The sequence below is a fragment of the Schistocerca serialis genome, chromosome 3 (assembly GCF_023864345.2).
Source record: "Schistocerca serialis cubense isolate TAMUIC-IGC-003099 chromosome 3, iqSchSeri2.2, whole genome shotgun sequence".
NCBI classification, from domain to species: Eukaryota; Metazoa; Arthropoda; class Insecta; order Orthoptera; family Acrididae; genus Schistocerca; species Schistocerca serialis.
In genome coordinates, this window is record NC_064640.1 from 506,477,623 (window position 1) to 506,504,980 (window position 27,358).

A 27,358-nucleotide genomic window follows, 5' to 3' on the forward strand; every position below is an offset into this window, starting at 1 on the left:
ATTGACTTTGCATGGCACCCGAAATCCAGCACGGTAGCCAGCCCGTTGTGGTGGGGTCGTCATGTACCCTCTAGGTTGTAGCCCCCTGACAACACAGGGATCGTACTGCCGATACCTAAGCTGCACCCTCCCCACGTCGGCCAAGGAGTAGATGCCCATCTCCTTGGGGCATCAGGACTCCCGGCAACGGTCATCCTGCCAGGTGGCCCTTTCTGAGGCTGGGTGGCGCCCGTGGGGAGAGCCCCTGGTTGGAGTGGGTGGTATCGGGGCGGACGTTCCGCAGATGAAATGTCAACATGTATCGGGTCGCTCTGTGGCAGAGTCTTTTAAAAAGAAAGGTACTGTCTCTGGTTCTGGTTCTCCTGCCCCTTCCCCCTTGGCCACTCCCTGGGAGGTAGGACAGGCCCGCCGACTTGGGGCGAAGTACTTCCCCCGCTATTTAGTCTGTTCTCGGACTGATGGGGGGCCGTTCGCCACGTCCAAGCCCATGTTCTTTGTCCAGCACATCGAGGCCATCTTCGGGGAAATCGAGGCCCTCAGTAAAATGAGTTCGGGGTCCGTTCTTACAAAGACCACCTCTCCCATGCTCCAGGCGTGCGACTGACTAGGGGACATCCCAGTGTCCATTGTCCCGCATCTGGCACTGAATAGGATGCAGGGGGTTATTTTTCATCGAGACCTCCTGCTGCAATCTGATGAGGAGCTCAAGGCCAACCTGGAGCTCCGAGGCGTGCATTTCATCCAGCAAGTCCCCAAAGACGGTTGCATCGACACCGGGGCCTTTATCCTCGCCTTCGAGGGGGACGTTCTCCCGGAGAAGGAAAGGTGATGTGCTACCGGTGCGACGTGCGACCTTACGTCCCGCCTCCTATGCGCTGCTTTCGGTGTTTGCACTTTGGGCACATGTCGTCACGGTGTGAGGCTGAGCCCCTTTCTGGCGATTGTGGACGTCCTCTTCGTGAGGACCGTACATGCACCCCACCACCTCAGTGCGTCAATTGTCCTGGCATCCACTCGCCTAGATCTTTAGACTGCCCTGCGTATCAGATGGAGAAGAAGATCAAAGAATTAAAAACATTTCATCGCCTCTCTTATTCTGAGGCCAGGAAAAAGTATGACGACCTCCATCCCGTGACGTTGACAACTTCGTTTGCCTCAGTCGTGTCCACTCCTTCAACAGTATCCTCACCCCTATCCCGTCCCCCCTCCACCTCCTCTCCCCATCCGTGGTCTATGCCTCCGCCTCCCAAATCCCTCCCTTCCAAATCCTCCTCCCTCGCGGCCCCTGCCCCAGGGGCCACCCTTCCTCCTCCCCATCCACCACCTGAAAGCGATCCTCTTCTCAGGCGTCCATCGGGGCAACGTTCCGACCCCAGCTTCCGAGGTCCGGCGTTCCAAAACGGACCCCGTGCGTGAGGACCTTCTTCGGGTCCAGCCCACCACCCCTGTGCCTCCTCGGACTTCCAAGAAGGCCCCCAAGAAGAAGTCTCTATCCCCCTCTCCACCCCAGCGCGTTTCGTCTGACGCTCCATCCGTGAGTCGCTGCTCCCGGCCGTCCTCAGTTTCGCCGGGACGCTCTGCTGCCAGGCGCTCAGCTGGCCTCTCGTTGGTGAATGATGCTGCCCCTCCTACGCAACCCGGGAAAGTGGCCGCAGCTGGCGACGACTCGATGGAACAGGATCCGCCTCCTGCCAGTTACAGCATTGTTCCCTCGAAACCTGGCCCCCTGCGGCCGTCGAGGTGACCAGCTCTTCACCCGTTTCGTTCCCCCTTTTTTCTGACTAGCGATGGCTTTGTTACATTGGAATATAATAGGTATTCAATCTAATCGGGAGGAATTACAACTGCTCCTCCGCCTGCACTGTCCGCTCGTCCTTTGTCTCCAGGAGACAAAGTTGCGCCCAACTGACCATATTGCTTTTACCCATTATACCTCAGAGCAGTCTGACCTCACCCCTGTGGACGGTATTCCAGCTCATGGTGGGGTCATGTTGCTTATTCGGGACGATGTCTATTACCATCCCATCCCATTGACCACCCCACTCGAAGCAATAGCTGCCCGTATTACTCTTCCTGCCTTTACTTTTGCCGTTGGTACTGTCTACACTCCGTCATCTGCTGTTAGTCGGGCTGACATGATGCACCTGATCGCTCAGCTTCCTCCGCCGTTTTTATTGTTTGGTGACTTCAATGCCCATCATCCCCTTTGGGGCTCTCGAGCATTCTGTCAGAGAGGCTCCCTCTTGGCGGATGTCTTCAACCATCTCAATCTTGTCTGCCTCAATACTGGCCCCTACTTTCCTCTCGGACTCTACTCATACCTACTCCCACTTGGACCTCTCGATCTGTTCTACCACTCTTGCCCGTCGGTTCCAGTGGTATGTCCTTTCTGACACCTATTCGAGCGACCACTTCCCCTGTGTCGTTCGTCTCCTACACCACACCCCATCCCCACGTCCTTAGAGCTGGACCATACCGCAAGCTGACTGGGGACTTTACTCCTCCCTGGCGACCTTTCCGGACCACGATTTTCTCAGTTGTGACAGTCAGGTCGAATACCTCACGGCTGTTATCATAAATGCTGCCGAACGTTCCATTCCTCGTACTACCTCTTCTTCACGTCGCGTTTCCGTCCCCTGGAGGAATGAGACTTGTAGAGACGCTATCCGTGCTCGACGACGTGCTTCACGCACCTTTCGCCGCAATCCTACGTTGGCGAATTGTATTAGATACAAACGACTCAGAGTGCAATGCCGTAGTCATCAAAGACAGCAAAAAAGCTTGTTGGGCCTCTTACACCAGCTCCTTTAACAGTTTTACTCCCTCTTCTGTCGTCTGGGGTGGCCTGCGCCGGCTGTCGGGCATTAAGGTCCACTCCTCGGTACCTGGCCTGACCTCAGGTACTGAGGTCCTTGTTGATCCTGTGGATGTCTCCAACGCCTTCGGCCACTTTTTCGCGGAGGTTTCAAGCTCCGCCCATTACCACCCTGCCTTCCTTCCCAGGAAAGAGGCAGAGGAGGCTCGCCGACCTTCCTTCCACTCGCTGAATCTGGAAACTTATAATGGCCCCCTTTACTATGCGGGAACTCGAATATGCACTTGCACTGTCCCGGTCCTCTGCTCCGGGGCCAGATGCCATTCACGTTCAGCTGCTGGCCCACCTTTCTCCGGAAGGCAAAAGCTTCCTTCTTCGTATCTACAATCGCGTCTGGACCGAAGGTCAAGTCCCCATGCGTTGACGTGACGCTGTCGTTGTTCCTATACCCAAACCCGGGAAGGATAGACACCTTCCTTCCAGTTACCGCCCCATTTCTTTTACAAGCTGTGTCTGTAAGGTGATGGAGCGCATAGTTAAAACTCGGTTAGTTTGGATTCTTGAATGTCGATGGCTACTTACCAATGTTCAATGCAGGTTTCGTCGCCACCGCTCCGCTGTTGACGACCTTGTGACCTTGTCGAGATTGACCATGAACAACTTTTTGCGAAAGCGCCAAACGGTAGCCGTGTTCTTCGATTTGGAGAAGGCTTATGATACCTGTTGGAGAGGAGGTATCCTCCGCACTATGCACACGTGGGGCCTACGCGGTCAACTGCCCCTTTATATTGATTCCTTTTTAACAGACCGAAAGTTTAGGGTACGTGTGCGTTCCGCCTTGTCCAACGTCTTCCTCCAGGAGAACAGAGTGCCTCAGGGCTCCGTCTTGAGCGTAGCCTTTTTTGCCATAGCGAGCAATCCAATTATGGATTGCATTCCACCTAATGTCTCAGGCTCTCTCTTTGTCGATGACTTCGCGATCTACTGCAGTGCCCAGCGAACATGCCTCCTGGAGCACTGCTTTCAGCGTTGTCTAGACAGCCCATACTCATGGAGTGCGGCAAATGGCTTCCGGTTCTCTGAAGAGAAGACGGTTTGCATCAACTTTTGGCGATACATAGCGTTCCTTCCGCCATCCTTACATCTCGGTCCCGTTGTTCTCCCATTCGTGGAAACAACTAAGTTTCTAGGGCTCACGTTGGACAGGAAATTGTGTTGGTCTCCACATGTCTCTTATTTGGCGGTCCGTTGTACACGTTCCCTTAATGTCCTCAGTTCTTAGCGGTTCATCTTGGGGAGCGGATCACACTGTCCTGCTTCGCTTGTATCGGTCCATAGTCCGGTCGAAGCTGGATTATGGGAGCTTCGTCTACTCGTCCGCTCGGCCATCCCTCTTACGCCGGCTCAACTCCATCCACCATTGGGGGTTACGTCTTGCGACCGGAGCTTTCTACACTAGTCCCGTCGAGAGTCTTTATGCTGAAGCTGCCGAATTACCATTGACCTACTGGCGCGACGTACTGCTTTGTCGGTATGCCTGCTGGCTGTTGTCAATGCCCGACCACCCCTGCTATCAGTCCTTCTTCGCAGATTCTCTCGACCGTCAGTATGGGTTGTATGTGTCTGCCCTGCTGCCCCCTGGAGTCCGCTTTCGTCGCCTGCTTCGACAATTGGACTTTGCCCTCCCTCCACTTCCAGAGAGGGTGAGAGCCCGACACCACCGTGGCTCCAGGCTCCGGTTCATATTTATCACTACCTCAGCTCGCTCCCGAAGGAGGGTACTCCGGCGGCAGTGTATTGCTCACGGTTTGTCGAACTTCGTGCGCGACTTGCCAGTCACACCTTTATTTACACTGATGGCTCCAAAACTGACGATGGGGTCTGCTGTGCCTTTGTCGTCGGGCCCAGCACCTTTGAATACCGGCTCCTAGACCAGTGTTCCAGCTTTATGGCCGAGCTTTTTGCTCTCCATCAGGCCATTCAGTATGCCCGCTGCCATCGCCATTCATTGTATGTACTCTGCTCTGATTCACTCAGTGCTCTACAGAGCCTTGGAGCTCCATATCCAGTCCATCCCTTGGTGCAACGGATCCAGCAGTCCCTCCATTCTTCTGCTGCTGATGGCTCTCCTGTCAGCTTTCTGTGGGTTCCCGGGCATGTAGGAGTGCCTGGGAATGAGGCTGCTGATGCTGCAGCCAAGGCAGCAGTCCTCCTGCCTCGGCCATCCTCCCATTGTGTGCTGTCATCTGACATTAGTGGGGTTGTTTGTAGGAGGCTTGTGTCTTTGTGGTGGGATACTTGGTCACCACTTCAAGGAAACAAGCTCCAGGCAGTAAAACCGTTCCCAACTGCTTGGACAGCCTCCTCCCGACCATCTCGGCGAGAAGAGGTCCTTCTGACCAGGTTGCGGATTGGGCATTGCCGGTTTAGCCACCGCTACCTGCTCTCCGGTGACCCAGCCCCGCAGTGCCCTTGTGGTCATGCATTAACAGTGCACCATGTTTTATTGTGTCCCCGTTTCATTACTTTGACTGGCTTGTCCAAAGACATCTAACTCCTGTGGCAGGCACACCCATGAGGGTGGCTGTCCACCTGTCCCCTTCTTGCATCAACTGTATCATGCTGCCTCCTCTCGCGACTGCCCCGTCTACAAAGATGAGAAACGTATACAGGAAATTAGAGCGAAAGAGATGTCGACCTCGGCTGCTCGCAAGTTATTAAATAGCAGAAAACCCACTGTGCTTCTGACAGGTACATACAGTACCGTTCTCGCTTCTTCTCGGCCTACCAGTGAGATAGCTACACAGACATGTAATCTAACATTTAGCGATTCGGTCGTCAGATCGGCCAGTGCTAAGATCGCCCCATCAACGTCTCCTCTTCCTCCCACCAACCCTAAGGCTCAAACATCATCTGCTACTGCTAAGACGAGTACCCCTAAATCAGATGCTCGGACCTTCAAAAAAGAACCGACACGTGAAGATATCTTGCGTACACAAACTTCACAGCCATCAACTGTTCTTTCGACAAAACGTAATTCTTCAAAGAAGGCTCATAGAAAAGTGTTCTCCATCTCCGCAGAGGCGCGTTTCTTCTCCTGCACCACCCAGCAGTTGCCGTCCCCGACCATCTTCAGTTTCGTCAGGCCGCACTGCTTGTAGCCGATCATCTGGCCTTTCACTGGTGGAGGAAGCTGCCCCTCCTGACCGGCTCAGGAAGGTGGCAGACGCAACTGTTGAGTTGATGGACCATGACTCACCACCTACCGATTGCAGCAGCAGTGCTCACTCGAAGACAGGCGCTCAGCGGCCATCGAGGTGACCCTTTCTTGTTTCTTCTTTTTTTCGTTTTCATAATGGCACTTAATGGAATGTTCGTGGCATTAGGTCCAACCTAGAGGAACTAAAATTGCTCCTTCGAATGCACTGCCCGCTTGTTGTAGGTCTCTAAGAAACGAAGTTACACCCATGCGATTGTATTGACCTGGCGCACTATCTCCGTGCATTTTGACCTACCACCTGTGGCAGGTATTCCAGCTCATGGAGGGGTCATGTTGCTGGTTTGGGATGATGTCTACTACGATCCAATCACATTACATACAGATCTTCAGGCACTTGCCGTCCGAATTACTCTCCCCACTTCCACATTTTCCATTTGTAATGATGACACTCCATAGTCTGCCTTTACTAGGGCATACATGATAAAACTGATTGCTCAGCTTCCTACACCATTTTTTTTTTTTTGGAGACTTTAACGCCCACCATACCCTTTGGGGCTCTCAAGCATCTTGTCTGAGAGGCTCCCTCTTCGCAGACCTTTTCAACCACATCAATCTAGTCTGCTTAAATACCGGTGCACCTACCTTTCGGACGCAACGCGTATTTAGTCCCACTTGGACTTCTCAATATCCACTATCCAACTTGCATGTCGGTTCGAGTGGTATGCTCTGTCTGACACATACTCGAGCGACCATATCCCCTGCGTAATCCATCTCCTGCAACACAACCCTTCTCCACGTTCCACGAGCTGGAACCTCTCCAAAGCCGACTGAGGGCTTTTCAGCTCCCTGGCGACCTTCCATGATCAAAACTTCTCCAGCTGCGATAGTCAGGTAGCATACCGCACGGACGTTATTTTCACTGCTGCTGAATATTCCATCCCTCGTACGCCCTCTTCTCCACGTCGAGCCCCAGTCCCCTGGTGGACTACAGCATGCAGCGACGCTATTCGTGCTCGGCGACGTGCTTCACGCGCCTTCCAACGCCACCCTACGATGGCGAACTATATTTTACAAACTACTCCGTGCACAATGTCGTCGTATTATCAAAGAAAGCAAAAAGGCTTGCTGGGTGGCGTTCACCAGCTCATTCAACAGTTTTACTCCTCCTTTGGTTGTCTGGGGTGGCCTGCGCCAGCTATCTGGCACCAAGGTCCACTCCCCGATTTCTGACCTGACTGTCGCGAATGAAGTCCTTGTGGATCCTGATGTCTCAAATGCCTTCGACCGCTTTTTCGCGGAGGTTTCGAGCTCTGCCCATTACCACCCTGCCTTTCTCCCCCGAAAACAGAGGAGGCACCGCCACCTTCTATCCAGTCTTTGAATCGTGAATGTTACAATGCCACCTTCACCGTGTGGGAACTCGAAAGTGCACTCGCCCAGTAACGATCCTCTGCTCCGGAGCCCGATAGCCTCCATATTCAGATGCTGAAGAACCTTTCTCCTGCAGGTAAAGGCTTTCTTCTTCGCGCCTATAATCGCATGTGGACTGAAGGTCATGTCCCCACACGCTGGCGTGAAGCAATTGTTCCCATACCCAAACCAGGAAAGGACAAACACCATCCTTCCAGTTATCGCCCCACCTCCCTTACCACTGCGTCTGCAAGGTGATGGAGCGCATGGTAAATTCTCGATTGGTTTGGCTCCTTGAATCTCGACGCCTCCTTACCAATGTCCAATGTGGCTTTCGTTGACGCCGCTCTGCTGTCAACTTAGTTACCTTGTCGACCTTCATAATGAACAAATTTTTGCGTAAGCGCCAGACGGGGGCTGTGTTCTTCGATTTGGAGAAGGCTTAAGACACCTGTTGGAGGGCGGGCATTCTCGGCACTATGCACACTTAGGGCCTTCGCGGTCGCCTCCCGCTTTTTTATTAATGCATTTTTAATGGATAGAATGTTCAGGGTGCATGTGGGTTCTGTTTTATCAGATGCCTTTCGCCAGGAGAATGGGGTGCCCAGGGCTCCGTTTTTGAGCGTGGCCCTTTCTGCCATAGCTATCAATCCAATAATGGATTGCCTTGCAGCTGACGTTTAAGGCTCCCTTTTCGTGGACGACTTTACGATCTACTGCAGCGCTCAGGGAACATGTCTCCTGGAGCGCTGTCTTCAGGAATAAAGATGGTCTAGACAACGCTGGAGTGTCCCTAACGGTTTGTTTCTCTGGTGAGAAAAGGGTCTGTATGAACTTCCGGCGTTAGTTTCTTCCACCATCCTTACATCTCGGTCCTGTTGCTCTCCCAATCGTGGAGACAAAATTTTTGTCTTACATTTTACAGGAAACTTTGCTGGTCTCCACATGTCTTACTTGGCTGCTCGTTGTACCTGTTCCCTAAATGTCCATGTTCTTAGCGGTATGTCATGGGGAGCAGATCGAATCGCCCTGCTTCCCTTATATCGGTCCATTGTCTGATCAAAGCTGGATTATGGGAGCTTTGTCTAGTCTTCTGCCCGACCGTCTTACGCCGTCTAAACTTTATCTACCATCAGGGGTTACGTCTGACGACTGGAGCATTCTAAACCAGCCCTGTTGAGTATGTATACCGAAGCTGCCGAATTACTGCTAAACTACCGGCGCGATATGTTGATTTGTCGGTACGCCTGCCGACTGAAGTCATTGCCCGACCATCTGTCATATTTCTCCTTCTTTGACGACTCTCTCGACCGCCAATACTGGCTGTATGTCTCTGCGCTGTTACCCCCTGGAGTTCGCTTTCGTCGCCTCCTTCAACACCTTAATTTTTCACTCCCTGCAACCTTTCGAGTGGGCGAGAGCCGCACGCCACCTTGGCTCCAGGCTCAGGTCCGCGATCACCTTGACCTCAGCTCGCTCCCAAAAGAGGTCACCCCCGGTTCGGTCTACCACTCCCGTTTTTTGGAACTTCGTTCGAAGTTCATCAACATGACTTTCATTTATACAGATGGCTCTAAGACCAATGACGGGGTCGGGTGTTCCTTTATTGTCGGGGCACAAAGTTTCAGATACCGGCTCCATGGCCATTGTTCGGTCTTCACAGCTGAGCTCTTTGCCCTCTACCAGGCTGTTCTTTACATCTGCCGCCACCGACATTCTGCTTATGTCATCTGCTCAGATTCCCTGAGCGCCATCCAGAGCCTCAGTGATCCGTACAGGGTTCACCCTTTCGTACACTGGATCCAACGCTCTCTTCAGCAGCTGGTGGACGTCGGTTCTCCAGTTAGCTTTATGTGGGTTCCTGGCCATGTCGGTATCCCTGGGAACGAAGCTGCAGATGCCGCGGCCAAGGCTGCGGTCTTCCAGCCTCGGACAGCTTCTTGTTGTGTCCCTTCGTCCGATTTTAGCAGGGTCATTTGTCGGCGCATCTTATCGCTGTGGCATGCCGATTGGGCTGCACTTACCGACAACAAGCTTCGGGCCTTAAAACCTCTTCCCGTGGCTTGGACGTCCTCCTCACGCCCTTCTCGGCGGGAGGAGGTCGTTTTAGCCCGGTTAAGAATTGGACACTGCCGGTTCAGCCATCGCCATCTGCTGACGGCTGCGCCGGCGCCGTTCTGCCCATGTGGGCACTTGCTGACGGTTAGACACATTTTAATGTCCTGTCCAGATCTTAACACACTGCGCCTCGATCTTAACCTGCCAAATACTTTCGATGCCATTTTAGCGGATGACCCACGAGCAGCTGCTCGTGTTCTTCTTTTTATCAATTTGACAAACGTCGCTAAGGACATTTGATGATGCTGTTTTTTAATCCTATGCCTGTCAGTCTGTCTTTTGTCGTGTTTTCCCTTTTAGTTGTTGTGGTCAACTTGTGCCTTGCGGTGCATTCTTAGAGTAGTCAGGGCGCTAATGACCATTGAAGTTGTGCGCCCTAAAACCACAAAAAAAAGACTGCTGCTGGCGTCGGATGTGCCTTTGTCGTTGGGAATGATACCTTTCAATACTGGCCACTTGACCAGTGTTCAAGCTTTACAGCTGAGCTTTCTGCTCTCTATCAGGCTGTTCACAATATCCGCCACCATCGACGTTCTCCTTATGCCATCTGCTCTGATTCTTTGAGCGCCATTCAGTCTGAGACCCATATTCGGACAACCCTCTCGTGCAACGAATTTAACGGTCCCTTCAGTCGCTAGCTGATACCAGTGCTCATGTCTTTGTTTTATTCCTGGCCGCATTGGTGTGCCTGGGAACGAAGCTGCTGATGCTGCGGCCAAGGCTGCTGTCCTCCTGCCTCGGACAACTGCCTTTTGTGTCCCATCAACTGATGTTAGTGGGGTTCTTTGTCGGTGCGTTTCATCATTATGGCATGAAAATAAGCTTAGGCCCAGCAAACCGCTCCCGACGGCTTGGGCGACCTCCTCACGTCCTTCCCGGCGAGAGGTGGTCATTTTGGACAGGTTGTGGATTGCGCATTGGCGATTTAGCCACCGCTACCTGTTGTTCGGTGACCCTGCCCTGCAGTGCCCCTGTGGTCACCCATTGACGGTGCGCAGTTTTATTGTCCTGTCCCCATTGTATTAGCTCTCGTGTTGTCCTGTCTGCTGTCTACCTTACAGGAACTGTCAGCAGATGACGCTCGAGCAGCTGCTCGTATCCTTAGTTTTATTACATTGACGAACTTGTCCAGAGAGATCTTATTTTATCTGCTTCTTTGTAAGTCCTTTCTGGTGTTGCCCCCTTGCGTTTTTCCGCGCTATTAGTGCACTAACGTTTGTGACTGGGCGCTAATGTCCTTAGTAGTTGAGCGCCCTAAACAAAACAAAACTCGGCAAAAGCTTCGTTTGGACCTTTTGCAAGACCCTAAGGACTGTTAACCCTACCCCTCTGCTGTCACTTTCCTTCGATTCTTGGCGTTCTGGGGCTCTGAAGTTTACACAGACGACTCGATGGCTGATGGTAATGTTGGTTTCTCCTATGTCCAGAGAGGACATATTGAAAAGCATTCTTTGCCTGCTTGCTGCAATGTATTCACTGCAGATCTTGTGGCCATATCTTGTGCACCTCGGTACATCCATTCCTGTTCTGGTGAGTCGTTTCTTTGTTGTGACCCCGTGAGCAGCTTGCAAGCTATCGACCAGTGCTACCCTCGCCATCCATTGGTAGCGAACATCCAGGAACCCCTCACTGCCCTGGAATGATCCAGTCGTTCAGTGGCGTGTGGACTCCAGGACACGTCGGAATTCCAGGCAACGAACTTGTTGACCGGCTGACCAAACAAGCTACGTGGAAACCGCTCCTGGAGATGGACATCTCTGAAACTGACCTGCGTTCTGTCTTACGCCGCAAGTGTTTCCGGCTTTGGAAGATTGAGTGGCATAACAGTATGCACAAGAAGCTGCATGTCATTAAGGAGACTGCAGATACTTGGAAGTCTCCCTCGCGGCCTTCTCGCAGGGAATCAGTTGACCTTTGTGGACTCCGCATTGGCCATACGTGTCACACATGGTTACCGCCTCCATTGCGAGGACCCACCGCAGTGTCGCTGTGGCGTGGCTCCTAAATGACAGTCGTCCACCTCTTGCTGGACTGGCCACTTTTATCCGCTCTTCGGGGACTTCTAACTTTCCAGCACACTACCTTCGGTGTTGGGCGACAATGTCTCAACAGAAGTTTTAATTTCAGGTTTTATCCGTGAGGGTGGGTTTTATTAATCTGAGTTTTAGTGCATGTCCATTGTCCCTCTGTCCTCAACCCTATGGTTTTTGGGTGTTTTAATGTGCTGCCGAGTGGCTGGCTTCTCCTTTTTTATTCTCATGGTCGACCAGCCATGGTAATCTTTCTTTATTTTAGTCTCTTCTTGTTTCTTGCGTCTCTGGTTGTCTTGTGCTGTTTCGTCCATTGTAGTTTGTTGTCCTGTCATTCTTCTGGTTCTTCCTTTCTCCTGTTACTGTGCTGTAAGTCTTTCTTCTTTCCCTTGGGTAATTGTTCTGTTGGCAGCAAGGGACCAATGACTTCACAGTTCGGTCCCTTTCCCCCGTTTTTAAACCAACCACCCCATCGACCTTTAGAGAAGAGAGTTGTATGAATATAAAGATCTGATAATCAGTACTGTGCAAAAAAGGGACATACGAAAGGTGGAAATACATATAGGATCCATATAAAGGAAATAAACTCGTTGGAAACATAAGAGAAATATATGGGAGAATATTACGAAAATAATTGAAGACAACACTGAAAGACCTAAGCCAAAACAAAGCCCTTGGAGTAAGACATTCCGTCACAACTGATATCGTTGGGAGAATTAGGCATAACGGAACTAATATCCCTGGTATGCAAAAGGTAAGGCAGGCGAAATACCGTCAAACTTAAAGATTGTTAGAATTAAAATTCCAAAGAAAGCAGGTGCAGACGCGTGTGAATATTGCCGCGCTATCAATTTAGTACGTCGTATCTGCAAATTGCACATTATTTGCAGATGAATCGTAAGAACTGGTAGATACAGACCTCGGGGAAGATCAATATGGATTCCGGAGAATTGTAGGAACTCTCGAAGTAATACTGACTCAACAACTACGCTTTGAAGGCAGGTCGGTGAAAGACAAACGTAAGTTTTTTAGCTTTTGTAGATTTTGAGAAAGCTCTTGACAATATCTACTGGAGTACTCTTTGGAATTCTGAAGGTGGTGGGTGGTTGGGGTAAAATACAGGAAGTGTTAAGTTGTATATAGTTTCTACAGAAACCAGACAGAATACGAGTTGAGACGTGAAAGGGAAGCAGTGGTAGAAGAGTGAGACAAGGTTGTAGCCTGTCCGCATTATTAATCTGTACAGTAATCAAACAGGGAAGCATAGAAAAATTTGGACACGGCATTACCAAGTTTCGAGAAATAAAAACTGAGGCTTCCCAGTGACACTAATTGTCAAAAACAAAAGAGTAGGAAGAGCAGTTAAACGGAATGGAGAGTGTCTTGAAAGGATGTAACAAAAACATGAGTAAAACCAAAATATTGGTAGTGGAATGTTGTCGAATTAAATCTAGCGAGTCTGAGGAATTTACATTAGGAAACTAAAGTCTAAAAGTAGATTAGTTTTGAAACTTCCTGGCAGATGGAAACTGTGTGCTGGATCGATACTCTCAGGAACTTTCTTTTTGTGGGAAAGTACGACTGAGGTACCCAGGCGCGACGCATGACCCGTCCTCACGGCTTTACTTCCACCAGTACCTCGTCTCCTACCTTCCAAAATTCACAGCAGCTCTCCTGCGAACCTTGCAAGCCCAGCACTCCTGAAGGGAAGGATATTGCGGAGACATGGCTTAGAAACAGCCTGGCGATATTTCCGGACGAGTGCTGGTCTTGAAAGATTAGCAGGAGAGCTGTGAAGTTTAGAAGTTAAAAGACAAGATACTTGTGAAAGTAATACTGCTAGGACAGGTCCAGAGTCGTGCCTGGGTAGTTCAACCGGTAGAGCCCTTCCCCGCAAAACGCAAAGTCCCGAGTGAGGTTCTCGGTTCGGCACAATTTTAATCCACCAAGAAGTTTCAGTGTACACTCTGCTTCAGAATGAAAATACCTTTCTAGAAAAGTTTTGCTGTTCGGCCAGTGAAATAAGATGTAGTGAGAATATAAAATGGACTGTCAATGGCAAAAAGTTGTCTTTCGACTAAAGCATCACATACTGCATTGTATGGCAGGCACAGCAAGAAATAATGCATTCCTTCTGAAACAGTTTGAGCGCTCCTTACAGAAAAGTAGCAACTTCCCTCGATTACAAGAGTTAAAGTATAACATGAAGAATCCGCGACCCACCGACATCTTCTACAGAGAGAAGGAAAAGTCTTCAAAAGGCGCCAGGTAGGAGAAATAAGAGGTCGGCATGATTTAGTTAATTTGACAATGTTCGTGCACACTGTGACAAGCAGGTACTGGGGCCCATCACTAATGAACTGAAGGCGGCGGTGAACTGTGTACAGCTCTTGGCGAATTTGATCTGTGGCTCCAGACACGGGCATAACCACTCTCATAAACGCCGTAAACTCACTGGTTTGTGTGTACGTATAGTTTCGCAATATTTTTCACATTCAATACACATCGCCTAAAAGCAAAAGTTCTATTTTCGTCAAAATATAATACCTATCGTATTTAATCGTAAAGTTAGTACACGTCTCAGGCAATTCAGCTCATTGAAACATGTAACTAGTTCTTGTTTCTCGTTAATTCTTCAGACAGACCTGGAAGATTATTTTTGAGTAACCTGATGGAACCCAAGTTACTGATATTCTTAGATACAGATTGCACAATGTAGGTAAAGGATTGTCCATTCTAGTCCGGTTAAACTAATACTGTAGCAACATGCGCCTATGAACAGCAGCAACAGCCAACAGTTGTGCAGCCGATACTAAGCACCACAGACACAAGATAGCGCGTGGTACTAACGCTTTCTCCTAATATGAACGGTGATGCATATTAACATCTTTAAAAGTTTAAAAACCTTCACGAAGATGGAGGTTACATTTCATACGTCGTAATGTGTGGTCTAAAACGTAGTGGACGTAAACGCTATCACATATTTACAATAAATTTGTGAATAAAGTGCCCGTTCTACTTTGATGCTCTGCTCTCTTGAAAACTTAGATTCCGTTCGGCTTACCTTAACAGCTCTTAGCCAACCGACAACTGTTGCCGATGCCAAACTGTCAATAACCCCAGCACAGAGCAGTTCGTCCCACGGAAGAAATCATTGCGTGTGAAGCAGGCCTAATTGTGCAGTACTCACTGCTCTGTGCCGCGATTATACCGCTTTGGTTTCTGAGAACTTCATTTAGCCCAAATCGGTCCATTCCAGGAAAATTTTGAAAGAACGCTTTCAGATACCTTCTGTTTCGGTCGGAACAGCTACATAACTTTCAGTAAAGTTTTTGACATTGAGGCAATGGGTGTTCCATAATAAAGGCCAGTTCACTTCGTCCTTCCTGTCCCTCTTAATGTTCTCGGTAAGTACAGTTCAGTTTGACTAACATTTAAATTAGAATGTGATTCACTCACGTTCTGCCCGAACATATAAATTGTTAATGATTCGAGTTTGTATGGGGATAAAGCAAGTTAGCACATTCACCATTGCTTGTTAATTGATTAGTTTCGAAATAGCGTGCAGTTTCAGGCATCTTCTCACATTAGAGGGGCAGCAGATTGATAAATGCCTTTTTCCAACTTGAACAGGAATTCACCTTTGCCCCACTGCGGAATAGAAAAGTCTTCGTCGTTGAGACGAGTGATAGTAGTCATTGAGCTGTACAATAGTTACTGAAGGGCTAAATGTTCAGTCTGTTGTTTATTCCAGGCGCTGACACCAGAGGAGTCCGAGTCGACATTAGGTGTGACGGCAGTCAGCCCACATTTGACGCTGACGCAGGCGGTCTTCGTGGAGGCTTTCATAACATTCTTCTTGGTGATGACGGTGTTTGGCGCCAGGTCTGCCAGGGGCAGTGCTGGATTTGCCATTGGCTTATCCATCACGACATGCCACCTGTTCGCGGTATGTATACTCTTCGTACTTACTAAATAGCCGTAATGGAGCAAAGCCAGTAGCAATAAACAAACGTTCCATGAAGCTGTTGAGGTAGCGTGGCACAGGATAATGAGAAGTGGATGCTCTTCGCCATAGCTCTTACCATTTGTAGCCGTGGTCTTCTCCCCTCTGTTGGAGAGCCCAACATGACACGTGATAGTGGTCTTTACCGAAAGTTGTCAGACAGCACCAATCATCTGGACATACAGAGATAGTCAGTTAGGAATTGTAACTGGAATTACTTTGCCGCTGCCACCGCCTTTAGCACCCTGACACACTGACTCGATGCAGCTGTCCAGAATCACGTCCATTCTATCGGCTGTCGGATGACAGTAATCTTGGTAGACTTCAGAAATTACTGTCGCCATTTCAGATCAGATGAGCTCGCCAATGCTGTGAGACATCAATTGATGGAGCACCTCATTGCATTTACACTGACTGTATTGTGCCTGTATGTGTGGGAATTCCTCAACGTGCCAGCACTTTTTCTAACATAGCTTGAGGGGCAGATTGCATGCACAGCCAAAAACTCAAACGCCTGCTGGTGACTGCCAGCGTCGTGTCCTTGCCATATTCAACTATATTTGGAGCGAGGGTGAGAGCTCGTCTTCGTGGTGAGAGCGAGAGCATCGTGGTACTGAAACACCACATTGAGAATGACAGCTATAACTTAGTCTCGCTAATGTTACCTGCAAGTTACTCGAGTATATGTTTGTATCAGTAACTAGATGGTCGATATTTTGGTTATCAGACCAGTTTCCGTCAAGGGCGCTCTACTGACAATTTCGTCTGTGAGGTGTGTGATAAGGGGAGATCCACTAATGCAACGGACATCCAGCATTGGAGTCAAAATTGTAGTTCATAGTGTCCCTGCTATGAACTCCAAATTCACTACTGCCTCTTGTCAGGAAGCTCTCAATGGTGTGTACTCGGTCATCAGATTTCTCGACCTATCCTTGGGACTGAAATAGTGACCCAGTGGTTCTCCTGTGTCTGTTCCTGGCTATCCTTCATGCATTTCTCGGTTAAGAAGTGATACGCACTGTCTTCTACAGTCAACAGATCAACCAGCCCCCCCTGCAGGTCCGGGGATTAGAATAGGCCCGAGGTATTCCTGCCTGTCGTAAGAGGCGACTAAAAGGAGTCCCGCCCCCTCAAGGGGGTAGTTAGCGCCTGCATCCGGAGATGGACGGTTCCACGACCTCTATTTGTGGTCATTTTGCTTTTTCACTTCTCGTTTCTTCCTTCCCTTGGTTGGTTCCTTTCTTTGCTCTTCTCCATCTCACTGTCTTCCTTCCTCTTTCCCTTGCCTTCCTCTTTCCCTTGCCTTCCTCTTTCCCTTGCCTTCCTCTTTCCCTTGCCTTCCTCTTTCCCTTGCCTTCCTCTTTCCCTTGCCTTCCTCTTTCCCTTGCCTTCCTCTTTCCCTTGCCTTCCTCTTTCCCTTGCCTTCCTCTTTCCCTTGCCTTCCTCTTTCCCTTGCCTTCCTCTTCTTCTCCTTGCCTTCCTCTTCTTCTCCTTGCCTTCCTCTTCTTCTCCTTGCCTTCCTCTTCTTCTCCTTGCCTTCCTCTTCTTCTCCTTGCCTTCCTCTTCTTCTCCTTGCCTTCCTCTTCTTCTCCTTGCCTTCCTCTTCTTCTCCTTGCCTTCCTCTTCTTCTCCTTGCCTTCCTCTTCTTCTCCTTGCCTTCCTCTTCTCCTTGCCTTCTTCTTCTTCTCCTTGCCTTCTTCTTCTTCTCCTTGCCTTCTTCTTCTTCTCCTTGCCTTCTTCTTCTTCTCCTTGCCTTCTTCTTCTTCTCCTTGCCTTCTTCTTCTCCTTGCCTTCTTCTTCTTCTTCTTCTTCTTCTCCTTGCCTTCTTCTTCTTCTCCTTGCCTTCTTCTTCTTCTTCTTCTTCTCCTTGCCTTCTTCTTCTTCTTCTTCTTCTTCTTCTCCTTGCCTTCTTCTTCTTCTTCTTCTTCTTCTTCTTCTTCTTCTTCTTCTTCTTCTTCTTCTTCTCCTTGCCTTCTTCTTCTTCTCCTTGCCTTCTTCTTCTTCTCCTTGCCTTCTTCTTCTTCTCCTTGCCTTCTTCTTCTTCTCCTTGCCTTCTTCTTCTTCTTCTTCTTCTTCTCCTTGCCTTCTTCTTCTTCTTCTTCTTCTTCTCCTTGCCTTCTTCTTCTTCTTCTTCTCCTTGCCTTCTTCTTCTTCTTCTTCTTCTTCTCCTTGCCTTCTTCTTCTTCTTCTTCTTCTTCTCCTTGCCTTCTTCTTCTTCTTCTTCTTCTTCTCCTTGCCTTCTTCTTCTTCTTCTTCTTCTTCTTCTCCTTGCCTTCTTCTTCTTCTTCTTCTTCTCCTTGCCTTCTTCTTCTTCTTCTCATTGCCTTCTTCTTCTTCTTCTTCTTCTCCTTGCCTTCTTCTTCTTCTTCTTCTCCTTGCCTTCTTCTTCTTCTTCTTCTCCTTGCCTTCTTCTTCTTCTTCTCCTTGCCTTCTTCTTCTTCTTCTTCTCCTTGCCTTCTTCTTCTTCTTCTTCTCCTTGCCTTCTTCTTCTTCTTCTTCTTCTCCTTGCCTTCTTCTTCTTCTTCTTCTTCTCCTTGCCTTCTTCTTCTTCTTCTTCTTCTCCTTGCCTTCTTCTTCTTCTTCTTCTCCTTGCCTTCTTCTTCTTCTTCTTCTTCTCCTTGCCTTCTTCTTCTTCTTCTTCTTCTCCTTGCCTTCTTCTTCTTCTTCTTCTTCTCCTTGCCTTCTTCTTCTTCTTCTCCTTGCCTTCTTCTTCTTCTTCTTCTCCTTGCCTTCTTCTTCTTCTTCTTCTCCTTGCCTTCTTCTTCTTCTTCTTCTCCTTGCCTTCTTCTTCTTCTTCTTCTCCTTGCCTTCTTCTTCTTCTTCTCCTTGCCTTCTTCTTCTTCTTCTCCTCCTTGCCTTCTTCTTCTTCTTCTTCTTCTTCTCCTCCTTGCCTTCTTCTTCTTCTTCTTCTTCTTCTCCTCCTTGCCTTCTTCTTCTTCTTCTTCTTCTCCTCCTTGCCTTCTTCTTCTTCTTCTTCTTCTCCTCCTTGCCTTCTTCTTCTTCTTCTTCTTCTTCTCCTCCTTGCCTTCTTCTTCTTCTTCTTCTTCTTCTCCTCCTTGCCTTCTTCTTCTTCTTCTTCTTCTTCTTCTCCTTGCCTTCTTCTTCTTCTTCTTCTTCTCCTTGCCTTCTTCTTCTTCTTCTTCTTCTTCTTCTTCTTCTTCTTCTTCTTCTCCTCCTCCTTGCCTTCTTCTTCTTCTTCTTCTTCTTCTTCTCCTCCTCCTCCTTGCCTTCTTCTTCTTCTTCTTCTTCTTCTTCTTCTTCTCCTCCTCCTCCTCCTTGCCTTCTCCTTGCCTTCTCCTCCTCCTCCTCCTCCTCCTCCTCCTCCTCCTCCTTGCCTTCTCCTTGCCTTCTCCTCCTCCTCCTCCTCCTCCTCCTCCTCCTCCTCCTCCTCCTTGCCTTCTCCTTGCCTTCTCCTCCTCCTTGCCTTCTCCTCCTGTCTCCGCATTTGAGACAGTCTGTCCTTTCTCTTCTTTTTCCTCTTCTTCCTTCCTCCATGTGCGCGCCTGAAGGCCGACCCACGCGTTCGCACGTGTAGCCGGTGACAGGGTAACGCGTAATTCCCCGCCCTGGGTAGACAAGTAAGGCACGCACATACCCCCTGGTAAAGGCCAGGCCCTGGGAGGGGTGATTGCCTGAGCTGATACCTTCTGACCATGCCGATTGGTCCCTCCGTCTGTTTCTCGGGAGGTGGCCTGAGGTGTAAGCATTCACCTATGGCGGGAGTGCCCTCTGAGAGGGTCCCCACAAGGAAGGAGCGCGCCATCGGAGATGCTGGCAATCATGGGGGATTCCTTCGCAATGGATTTCTCTTCTTCTCTCTCGACTTCTGCCCATAAACGAAACTTGACCAGCCACCAGTGACATAAGTACTACCGCCTGCCCCACAGTTCCTCGTAGTTTCTCGATCTGAAGACAAGGATTTTTCCTCTGTCAACCCTTTCGTTATCCAGAAGGGCGTAGATGCCATAGCCGGATCTGTCAAGCCGTGTACCAGGTTGCGTAATGGTACCATGTTACTAGAAACTGAGAGCGCCTTTCAGGCACAAAAATTGCTTCAGACCACACTCCTGTACACGTTCCCTGTCCGGGTGGAGGCTCACCGCACTTTGAAGTCGTCCCGTGGTGTGGTATATACTCGATCACTTGACGGATTGACTGACGAGGAGATTCAGTCGTTCCTCGCTAAGCAGGGCGTGACGGCTGTCCATAGGGTCATAAAAAGGTCAACAATGACCTTGTACCGACTCGGACACTTCTTGACCTTCGATAGTGTTCAGCTGCCGTCGAGTATCAAAGCGGGCTACGAGGTTATTTCTGTTCGCCCCTATGTCCCGACACCTATGCGCTGCTACCAGTGTCAGCGTTTTAATCACACTCGCCAGTCTTGTTCCAATGCGGCTAAATGTGTCACTTGGGGCAGGGATGCCCATGATGGTGACTGTCCACCTCCGTCTACTCGTTGTGTGAACTGTCTTGGTGACCATGCAGCGTCCTCCCGCGACTGTCCCATCTACAAGGAAGAACGCTGTATCCAAGAAATTCGGGTCAAAGAGAAAGTGTTCACCTCGGCTGCTCGCAAGCTATTTGCTAGTAGGAAGTCCACACTGTTCCCAGCGGGAAAGTACAGTACAGTACTGTCCTCGGACTACCAGGGAGGTGGCGACGCAGACATGCGATCTGACCTTCGGCACCACGGTCGTCCGTTCGGCCAGTGCTAAGATCGCGCGGTCGACGTCTCCTCTTCCTTCCGTCACGCCTCCAACACAAGCACCTTCATCAGCTTCTGCCAAGACGAAGACCCAGAAATCAGATGCACAGGCCTTAAAGAAGGAACCGTCCCGTGCAGACTTCCTACGTACCTCGCACTCCCAGCCGTCTACCAGTACTTCCACTAAAAGACCTTCCAAGAAGGCTCATAGGAAGCACAGTTCTCCTTCTCCTCCACGGCGCATTTCTTCTCCTGCGCCACCCAGCGGTTGCCGCCCCAGGCCGTCATCCGTTTCGCCTGGCCGCACTGCTGGCGGCCGAACATCTGGCCGTCCACCGGCGAAGGAAGCTGCTCCTCCCGGCCATCTTAACGAGATGTCCGATGAACCTATAGAACCAATGGACGATGACTGTCCGCCTACTGATAGCGGCGGCAGTACTCGCTCGAAGCCAGGCCCTCAGCGTCCTTCGAGGTGACCCATTCTTTCATCTTACTTTCCTTCTCACGATGGCACTTATTCACTGGAATATTCGCAGCATTCGCTCCAACCGAGAGGACTTGAAGTTGCTGCCCCGCTTGCACCGTCTGCTCGTCGTAGCCCTCCAGGAAACTAAGCTAAGCCCATGCGATCACATTGCCTTGGCACACTACACCTCTGTGCGTTTTGACCTACCCCCTGTGGTAGGTCTTCCGGCTCATGGAGGGGTTATGTTGCTCGTCCGGGATGATATTTACTACGATCCCATCAAATTGCACGCCGGCCTGCAGGCAGTTGCCGTCCGAATTACTCTCCCCACTTTTACATTTTCTATTTGTACCGTTTACACTCCATCGTCGTCTGCTGTTACCAGGGCAGACATCATTCAACTTATTGCTCAGCTACCTGCACCATTTTTGTTGACTGGAGACTTCAATGCCCACCATCCCCTTTGGGGCTCTCCAGCATCCTGCCCGAGGGGCTCCCTGTTAGCACACGTTTTCAACCAGCTCAATCTTGTCTGCCTCAATACTGGCGCCCCTACTTTTCTTTCGGACACATCTCACACCTATTCCCATTTAGACCTCTCTATATGTACTACCCAACTTGCACGCCGGTTTGAGTGGTATGCCCTTTCTGATACATATTCGAGCGACCACTTCCCGTGTGTCATCCATCTCCTGCATCATACCCCCTCTCTGTGCTCAGCTAGTTGGAACATCTCCAAAGCCGACTGGGGGCTCTTCTCTTCCAGGGCGACCTTTCAGGATCAAACCTTCACAAGCTGCGATTGTCAGGTCGCACACCTCACGGAAGTCATTCTCACTGCTGCTGAATATTACATCCCCCACACCACTTCTTCTCCACGTCGCGTACCAGTCCCCTGGTGGACCGCAGCATGTAGAGACGCTTTACGTGCTCGTCGACGTGCTTTACGCACCTTTAAACGCCACCCTACAGTGGCGAATTGTATCACTTACAAACGATTACGTACGCAGTGCCGTCCTATTATTAAAGAAAGCAAGAAAGCCAGCTGGGCTGCTTTCACAAGCACCTTCAATAGTTTTACTCCTTCTGTTATCTGGGGTAGCCTGCGCCGTCTATCTGGCACTAAGATCCACTCACCAGTTTCTGGCTTGACGGTCGCGAATGACGTCCTTGTGGCCCCTGAGGATTTCTCCAATGCCTTCGGCCGCTTTTTCGCAGAGGTTTCGAGCTCCGCTCATTACCGCCCTGCCTTCCTCCCCCGAAAACAGGCAGAGGCGGCTAGGCCACCTGACTTCCGCTACTCGAATCGTGAAAGTTATAATGCCCCTTTCACCATGCGGGAACTCTAAAATGAACTTGCCCAGTCACGGTCCTCCGCTCCAGGGCCTGATTCTATTCATCGTCAGATGCTGAAGAACCTTTCTCCTGCGGGTAAAGGTTTCCTTCTTCGTACTTATAATCGCATCTGGATTGAGGGACATGTTCCCGCATGCTGGCGCGAGTCTATTGTTGTACCGATTCCTAAGCCTGGGAAGGACAAGCACTTGCCTTCCAGTTATCGACCCATCTCGCTTACCAGCTGTGTCTGTAAGGTGATGGAGCGAATGGTTAACTCTCGTTTGGTTTGGCTGCTCGAATCTCGGCGCCTACTTACTAATGTACAATGTGGATTTCGTAGGCGCCGCTCTGCTGTTGACCATCTGGTTACCTTGTCGACCTTCATTATGAATAACTTCTTGCGGAAGTGCCCGACCGCGGTTATGTTCTTTGATTGGGAGACGGCTTATGACACCTGTTGGAGGGCGGGCATTCTCTGCACCATGCATACATGGGGCCTTAGCGGTCGCCTCCCTCTTTTTATTCGTTTCTTTTTAATGGATCGACAGTTCAGGGTACGTGTGGGTTCTGTCCTGTCAGACACCTTTCGCCAGGAGAATGGGGTGCCACAGGGCTCAGTTTTGAGCGTCGCTCTCTTCGCCATAGCGATCAATCCACTAATGGATTGCCTCCCAGCTGATGTATCAGGCTCCCTTTTCGTGGACGATTTTACTATCTATTGCAGCGCACAGCGTGCATGTTTCCTGGAGCGCTGTCTTCAGCGTTCTCTTGACCGTCTTTACTGCTGGAGTGTTGCCAATGGCTTCCGTTTTTCTGCCGAGATGATGTTCTGTATTAACTTCTGGCGCTACAAAGAGTTTCTCCCACCGTCCTTACGACTCGGTCCCGTTGCTCTCCCATTCGTGGAGACAACAAAATTTTTAGGTCTTGCATTTGACAGGAAACTTAGCTGGTCTCCACATGTGTCTTATTTGGCTGCCCATTGTACCCATTCACTAAATGTCCTCCGTGTTCTCAGTGGTATGTCGTGGGGAGCGGATCGAACCGTCCTACTTCGCCTATATCGGTCGATCGTCCGCTCAAAGCTGGATTATGGGAGCTTCGTATAATCCTCTGCACGGCCGTCCATCTTACGCCGCCTCAACTCCATACAACATCGGGGTTTACATCTTATGATCGGAGCATTTTATACTAGTTCCGTCGAGAGTCTTCATGCTGAAGCCGGTGAATTGCCACTGCCCTACTGGCGCGATTTACTGCTTCGTCGGTATGCCTGTCGGCTACTGTCAATGCCCGACGACCCGTCTTATCGTTCATTTTCTGACGACTCCCTCGATCGTCAATACGGGTTGTATGTCTCTGCCCTGCTACCCCCTGGAGTTCGCTTTCGTCGCCTCCTTAAACACCTTGATTTTTCACTCCCTGCAACCTTTAGAGTGGGCGAGAGCCACACACCACCTTGCCTTCAGGCTCAGGTTCATGTTCACCTTGACCTCAGCTCGCTCCCAAAGGTGGTTACCCCCAGTTCGGTATACCGCTCCCGTTTTGTCGAACTTCGTTCGAAGTTCATTAATATGACCTTCATTTATACAGATGGCTCTAAGACCAATGACGGGGTCGGTTGTTCTTTTATTGTTTGGGCACAAAGTTTCAAATACCAGCTCCATGGCCATTGTTCGGTCTTCACAGCTGAGCTCTTTGCCCTCTACCAGGCTGTTCTTTACATCTTCCGCCACCGACATTCTGCTTATGTCATCTGCTCCGATTCCCTGAGCGCCATCCAGAGCCTCAGTGATCCGTATCCGGTTCACCCTTTCATGCACCGGATCCAACGCTCTCTTCAGCAGCTGGTGGACGACGGTTCTCCGGTTAGCTTTATGTGGGTTCCTGGCCATGTCGGTATCCCTGGGAACGAAGCTGCAGGTGCCGCGGCCAAGGCTGCGGTCCTCCAGCCTCGGACAGCTTCTTGTTGTGTCCCTTCATCAGATTGTAGCAGGGTCATTTGTCGGCGCATTTTATAGCTGTGGCATACCAATTGGGCTGCACTTACGGACAACAAGCTTTGGGCCTTGAAACCTCTTCCCGCGGCTTGGACGTCGTCCTCACGCCCCTCTCGGCGAGAGGAGGTAGTTTTGGCCCGGTAACGAATTGGACACTGCCGGTTCAGCCATCGCCATCTGCTGACGGCTGCGCCGGCGCCGTTCTGCCCATGTGGGCACTTGCTGACGGTCCGCCACATTTTATCGTCCTGTCTGGATTTTACTATACTGAGTCTTGATCTTGGCCTGCCATGTACTCTCGATGCCATTTTAGCAGATGACCCAGGAGCAGCTGCTCGCATTCTTCATTTCATCAAATTGACCAACCTGTCTACGGACATTTGATTATGCTGTTTTTTTAATCCTATGCCTGTAGATATTTTATCGTGTTTTACCTTTTAGTTGCTGTCTTAAACTTGTGCCTCGCGGTGCATTCCTAACGTAGTCTGGGCGCTAATGACTGTTGAAGTTGTGCGCCCTAAAATCACAAAAAAAAAATCAACCACTTTCGCCTACACACAGGCAGTGTGCAGTTAACTACTTACTGCCAAATGGATGCAGTTTACTCGTTCCTGCACTGGTGAGAAGTCAGGTCAGCATGGACTGAGTAACCGTCAGGCTACTAACCAGTTGTATCCTCACAACCCATTGGTTATGATAATCTCAGATCTCTTGACCTGTTAGGCTGGACATAGTTACCTGGTCAGCCATGGGGCTGAAAACTACTTGGTGAGTTTGTGCTTGGGTACCATGGGGCCACAGCCTTGACAGCCCCCCCCCCCCCCCCCTGTGGGCCCGGGGTAAGAATCGGCCCGAGGTATTCCTGCCTGTCGTAAGAGGGGACTAAAAGGAGTTTCAACTGTTTCGGCCTTCCATGTGATGGTCCCCCTTGGGGTTTGATCTCCATTTTTCAAAGTTCTACAGAAGTACGAGCCTTTTGGGGAAGGACACCTTACATGGGGTACCACTGGTCCTAAGTGCACTAAGACCTTGGCACTCAGCATTGTACCGGCGTTGTAACCATACCCACTATTCCTCAAATTGGGCCTAAACGCCTGATGGGTTGTACAAGTTACGCCCATAGTGCGTCCCCATCTGCACAAGCGATCATGATGGACTTTCCATGGCACCAGAAATCCAGCACGGTAGCCAGCCCGTTGTGGTGGGGTCGTCATGTACCCTCTAGGTTGTAGCCCCCTGACAACACAGGGATCGTACTGCCGATACCTGAGCTGCACCCTCCCCACGTCAGCCAAGGAGTAGATGCCCGTCTCCTTGGGGCATCAGGACTCCCAGCAACGGTCATCCTGCCAGGTGGCCCTTGCTGAGGCTGGGTGGCGCTCGTGGGGAGAGCCCCTGGTCGGAGTAGGTGGTATCGGGGCGGACGTTTCGCAGATGAAACGTGTGGTGTCACCGCCAGCCACCACACTTGCTAGGTGGTAGCTTAAATCGGCCGCGGTCCATTCAGTACATGTCGGACCAGCGTGTCGCCACTGTGTGATCGCAGACCGAGCGCCACCACAAGGCAGGTCTCGAGATACGGACTAGCACTCGCCCCAGTTGTACGACGACTTTGCTAGCGACTACACTGACGAAACCTTTCTCTCATTTGCCGAGAGACAGTTAGAATAGCCTTCAGCTAAGTCAATGGCTACGACCTAGCAAGGCGCCATTAACCATTTTAAGATAGTCTCACTTGTATCATCAAGGAATGCTGTAACCAAATCATGCATTAAAAGTTAAGTATTATAGCAGCTACGTACTTTCCTTGCTACCATTCGTTACGTATCCTGTTTCAGACCTCTATCTAGCCTACGTGAGATTACGCGTGCCTTTCGGCTACTTCAGTGTGGCGTAGCTGTCTTGTTGCGCCACAACAAAACGTCAACACGTATCAGGTCGCTCTGCGGCCGAGTCTTTCAAAAGAAAAGGTACCGTTTTTAGTTATGGTTCTCCTGCCCTTTTCCCCTTGGCCACTCCCTGGGAGGAGGGACAGGCCCGCCGGCTTGGGGCGAAGTACTACCGCCGCTATTTGGCCTGTTCTCGAACCGATGGGGGGACGTTCGCCACGTCCAAGCCCATGTTCTTTGTTCAGCACATTGAGGACATCTTCGGGGAAATCGAGGCTCTCAGCAAGATGCGTTCAGGGTCCGTTCTTATCAAGTCCACCTCCGCCACACAGTCGGCGGCGCTCCAGGCGTGCGACCGCCAGGGGGGCATCAGTGTGTCCATTGTCCCGCATCTGGCACTAAATAGGACGCAGGGGGTTACTTTTCATCGTGACCTCCTGCTACAATCTGATGAGGAGCTCAGGGACAACCTGGAGCGCCGAGGCGTGCATTTCGTCCGGCGAGTCCAGCACGGCCCCAAAGACCATCGCATCGACACCGGGGCCTTTATCCTCGCCCTCGAGGGGGACGTTCTCCCGGAGAAGGTCAGGGTGAAGTGCTATGGGTGCGACATGCGACCTTACATCCTGCCTCCTATTTGCTGTTTTCGGTGTTTGCGCTTTGGGCACATGTCGTCACGGTGTGAGGCTGAGCCCCGTTGTGGCGATTGTGGACGTCCTCTTCGTGAGGAACATACATGCACCCCACCACCTCGGGGCATTAATTGTCCTGGCATCCACTCGCCTAGATCCTCAGTCTGCCCCATATACCAAAAGGAGAAGATACAAGAACTCAAAACTTTGGATTGGCTCTCTCATTCTGAGGCCCGGAAGAAGTATGACCGCCTCCATCCCGTGCCATTGACCACTTCGTTTGCCTCAGTTGTGTCCCCTCCTTCCGCGGTATCCTCACCCCTATCCTGTCCCCCCTCCACCTCCTCCGCCCATCAGGGGGCTCTGCCTCCGCCTCCCAAGTCCCTCCCTTCCAAATCCTCCTCCCCCGTGGCCCCCGCGCCCTCTGCCCCAGGGGCCACCCTTCTCCTCCTCTCCCCCCGCCACCTGAGAAGCGATCCTCTTCTCAGGCGTCCATCGGGGAAACGTTCCGGACCCCAGCTTCAGAGGTCCGCAGTTCCAAAACGGACCCCGCGCGTGTGGACCTCCTTCGCGTCCAGCCCACCATCCCTGTGCCTCCTTGGACTTCCAAGAAGGCCTCCAAGAAGTAGTCTCTCTTCCCCTCTCCACCCCGGCGCGTTTCATCTGACGCTCCATCCGTGAGTCGCTGCTCCCGGCCGTCCTCAGTTTCGCCGGGACGCTCTGCTG

The 27,358-nt window shown here is 50.7% G+C and overlaps 1 protein-coding gene across 1 annotated transcript in view; it reads left to right on the forward strand.

The window, feature by feature from the left end:
- LOC126470955 (aquaporin AQPAe.a-like) overlaps nt 1–27,358 on the forward strand; it is a 66,905-nt gene that overhangs the window by 27,245 nt on the left and 12,302 nt on the right. The window contains exon 4 of the mRNA XM_050099005.1: nt 15,348–15,542. Within this exon, the coding sequence (XP_049954962.1) occupies nt 15,348–15,542 (195 nt within the window). The remainder of the gene's footprint in view (nt 1–15,347; nt 15,543–27,358) is intronic.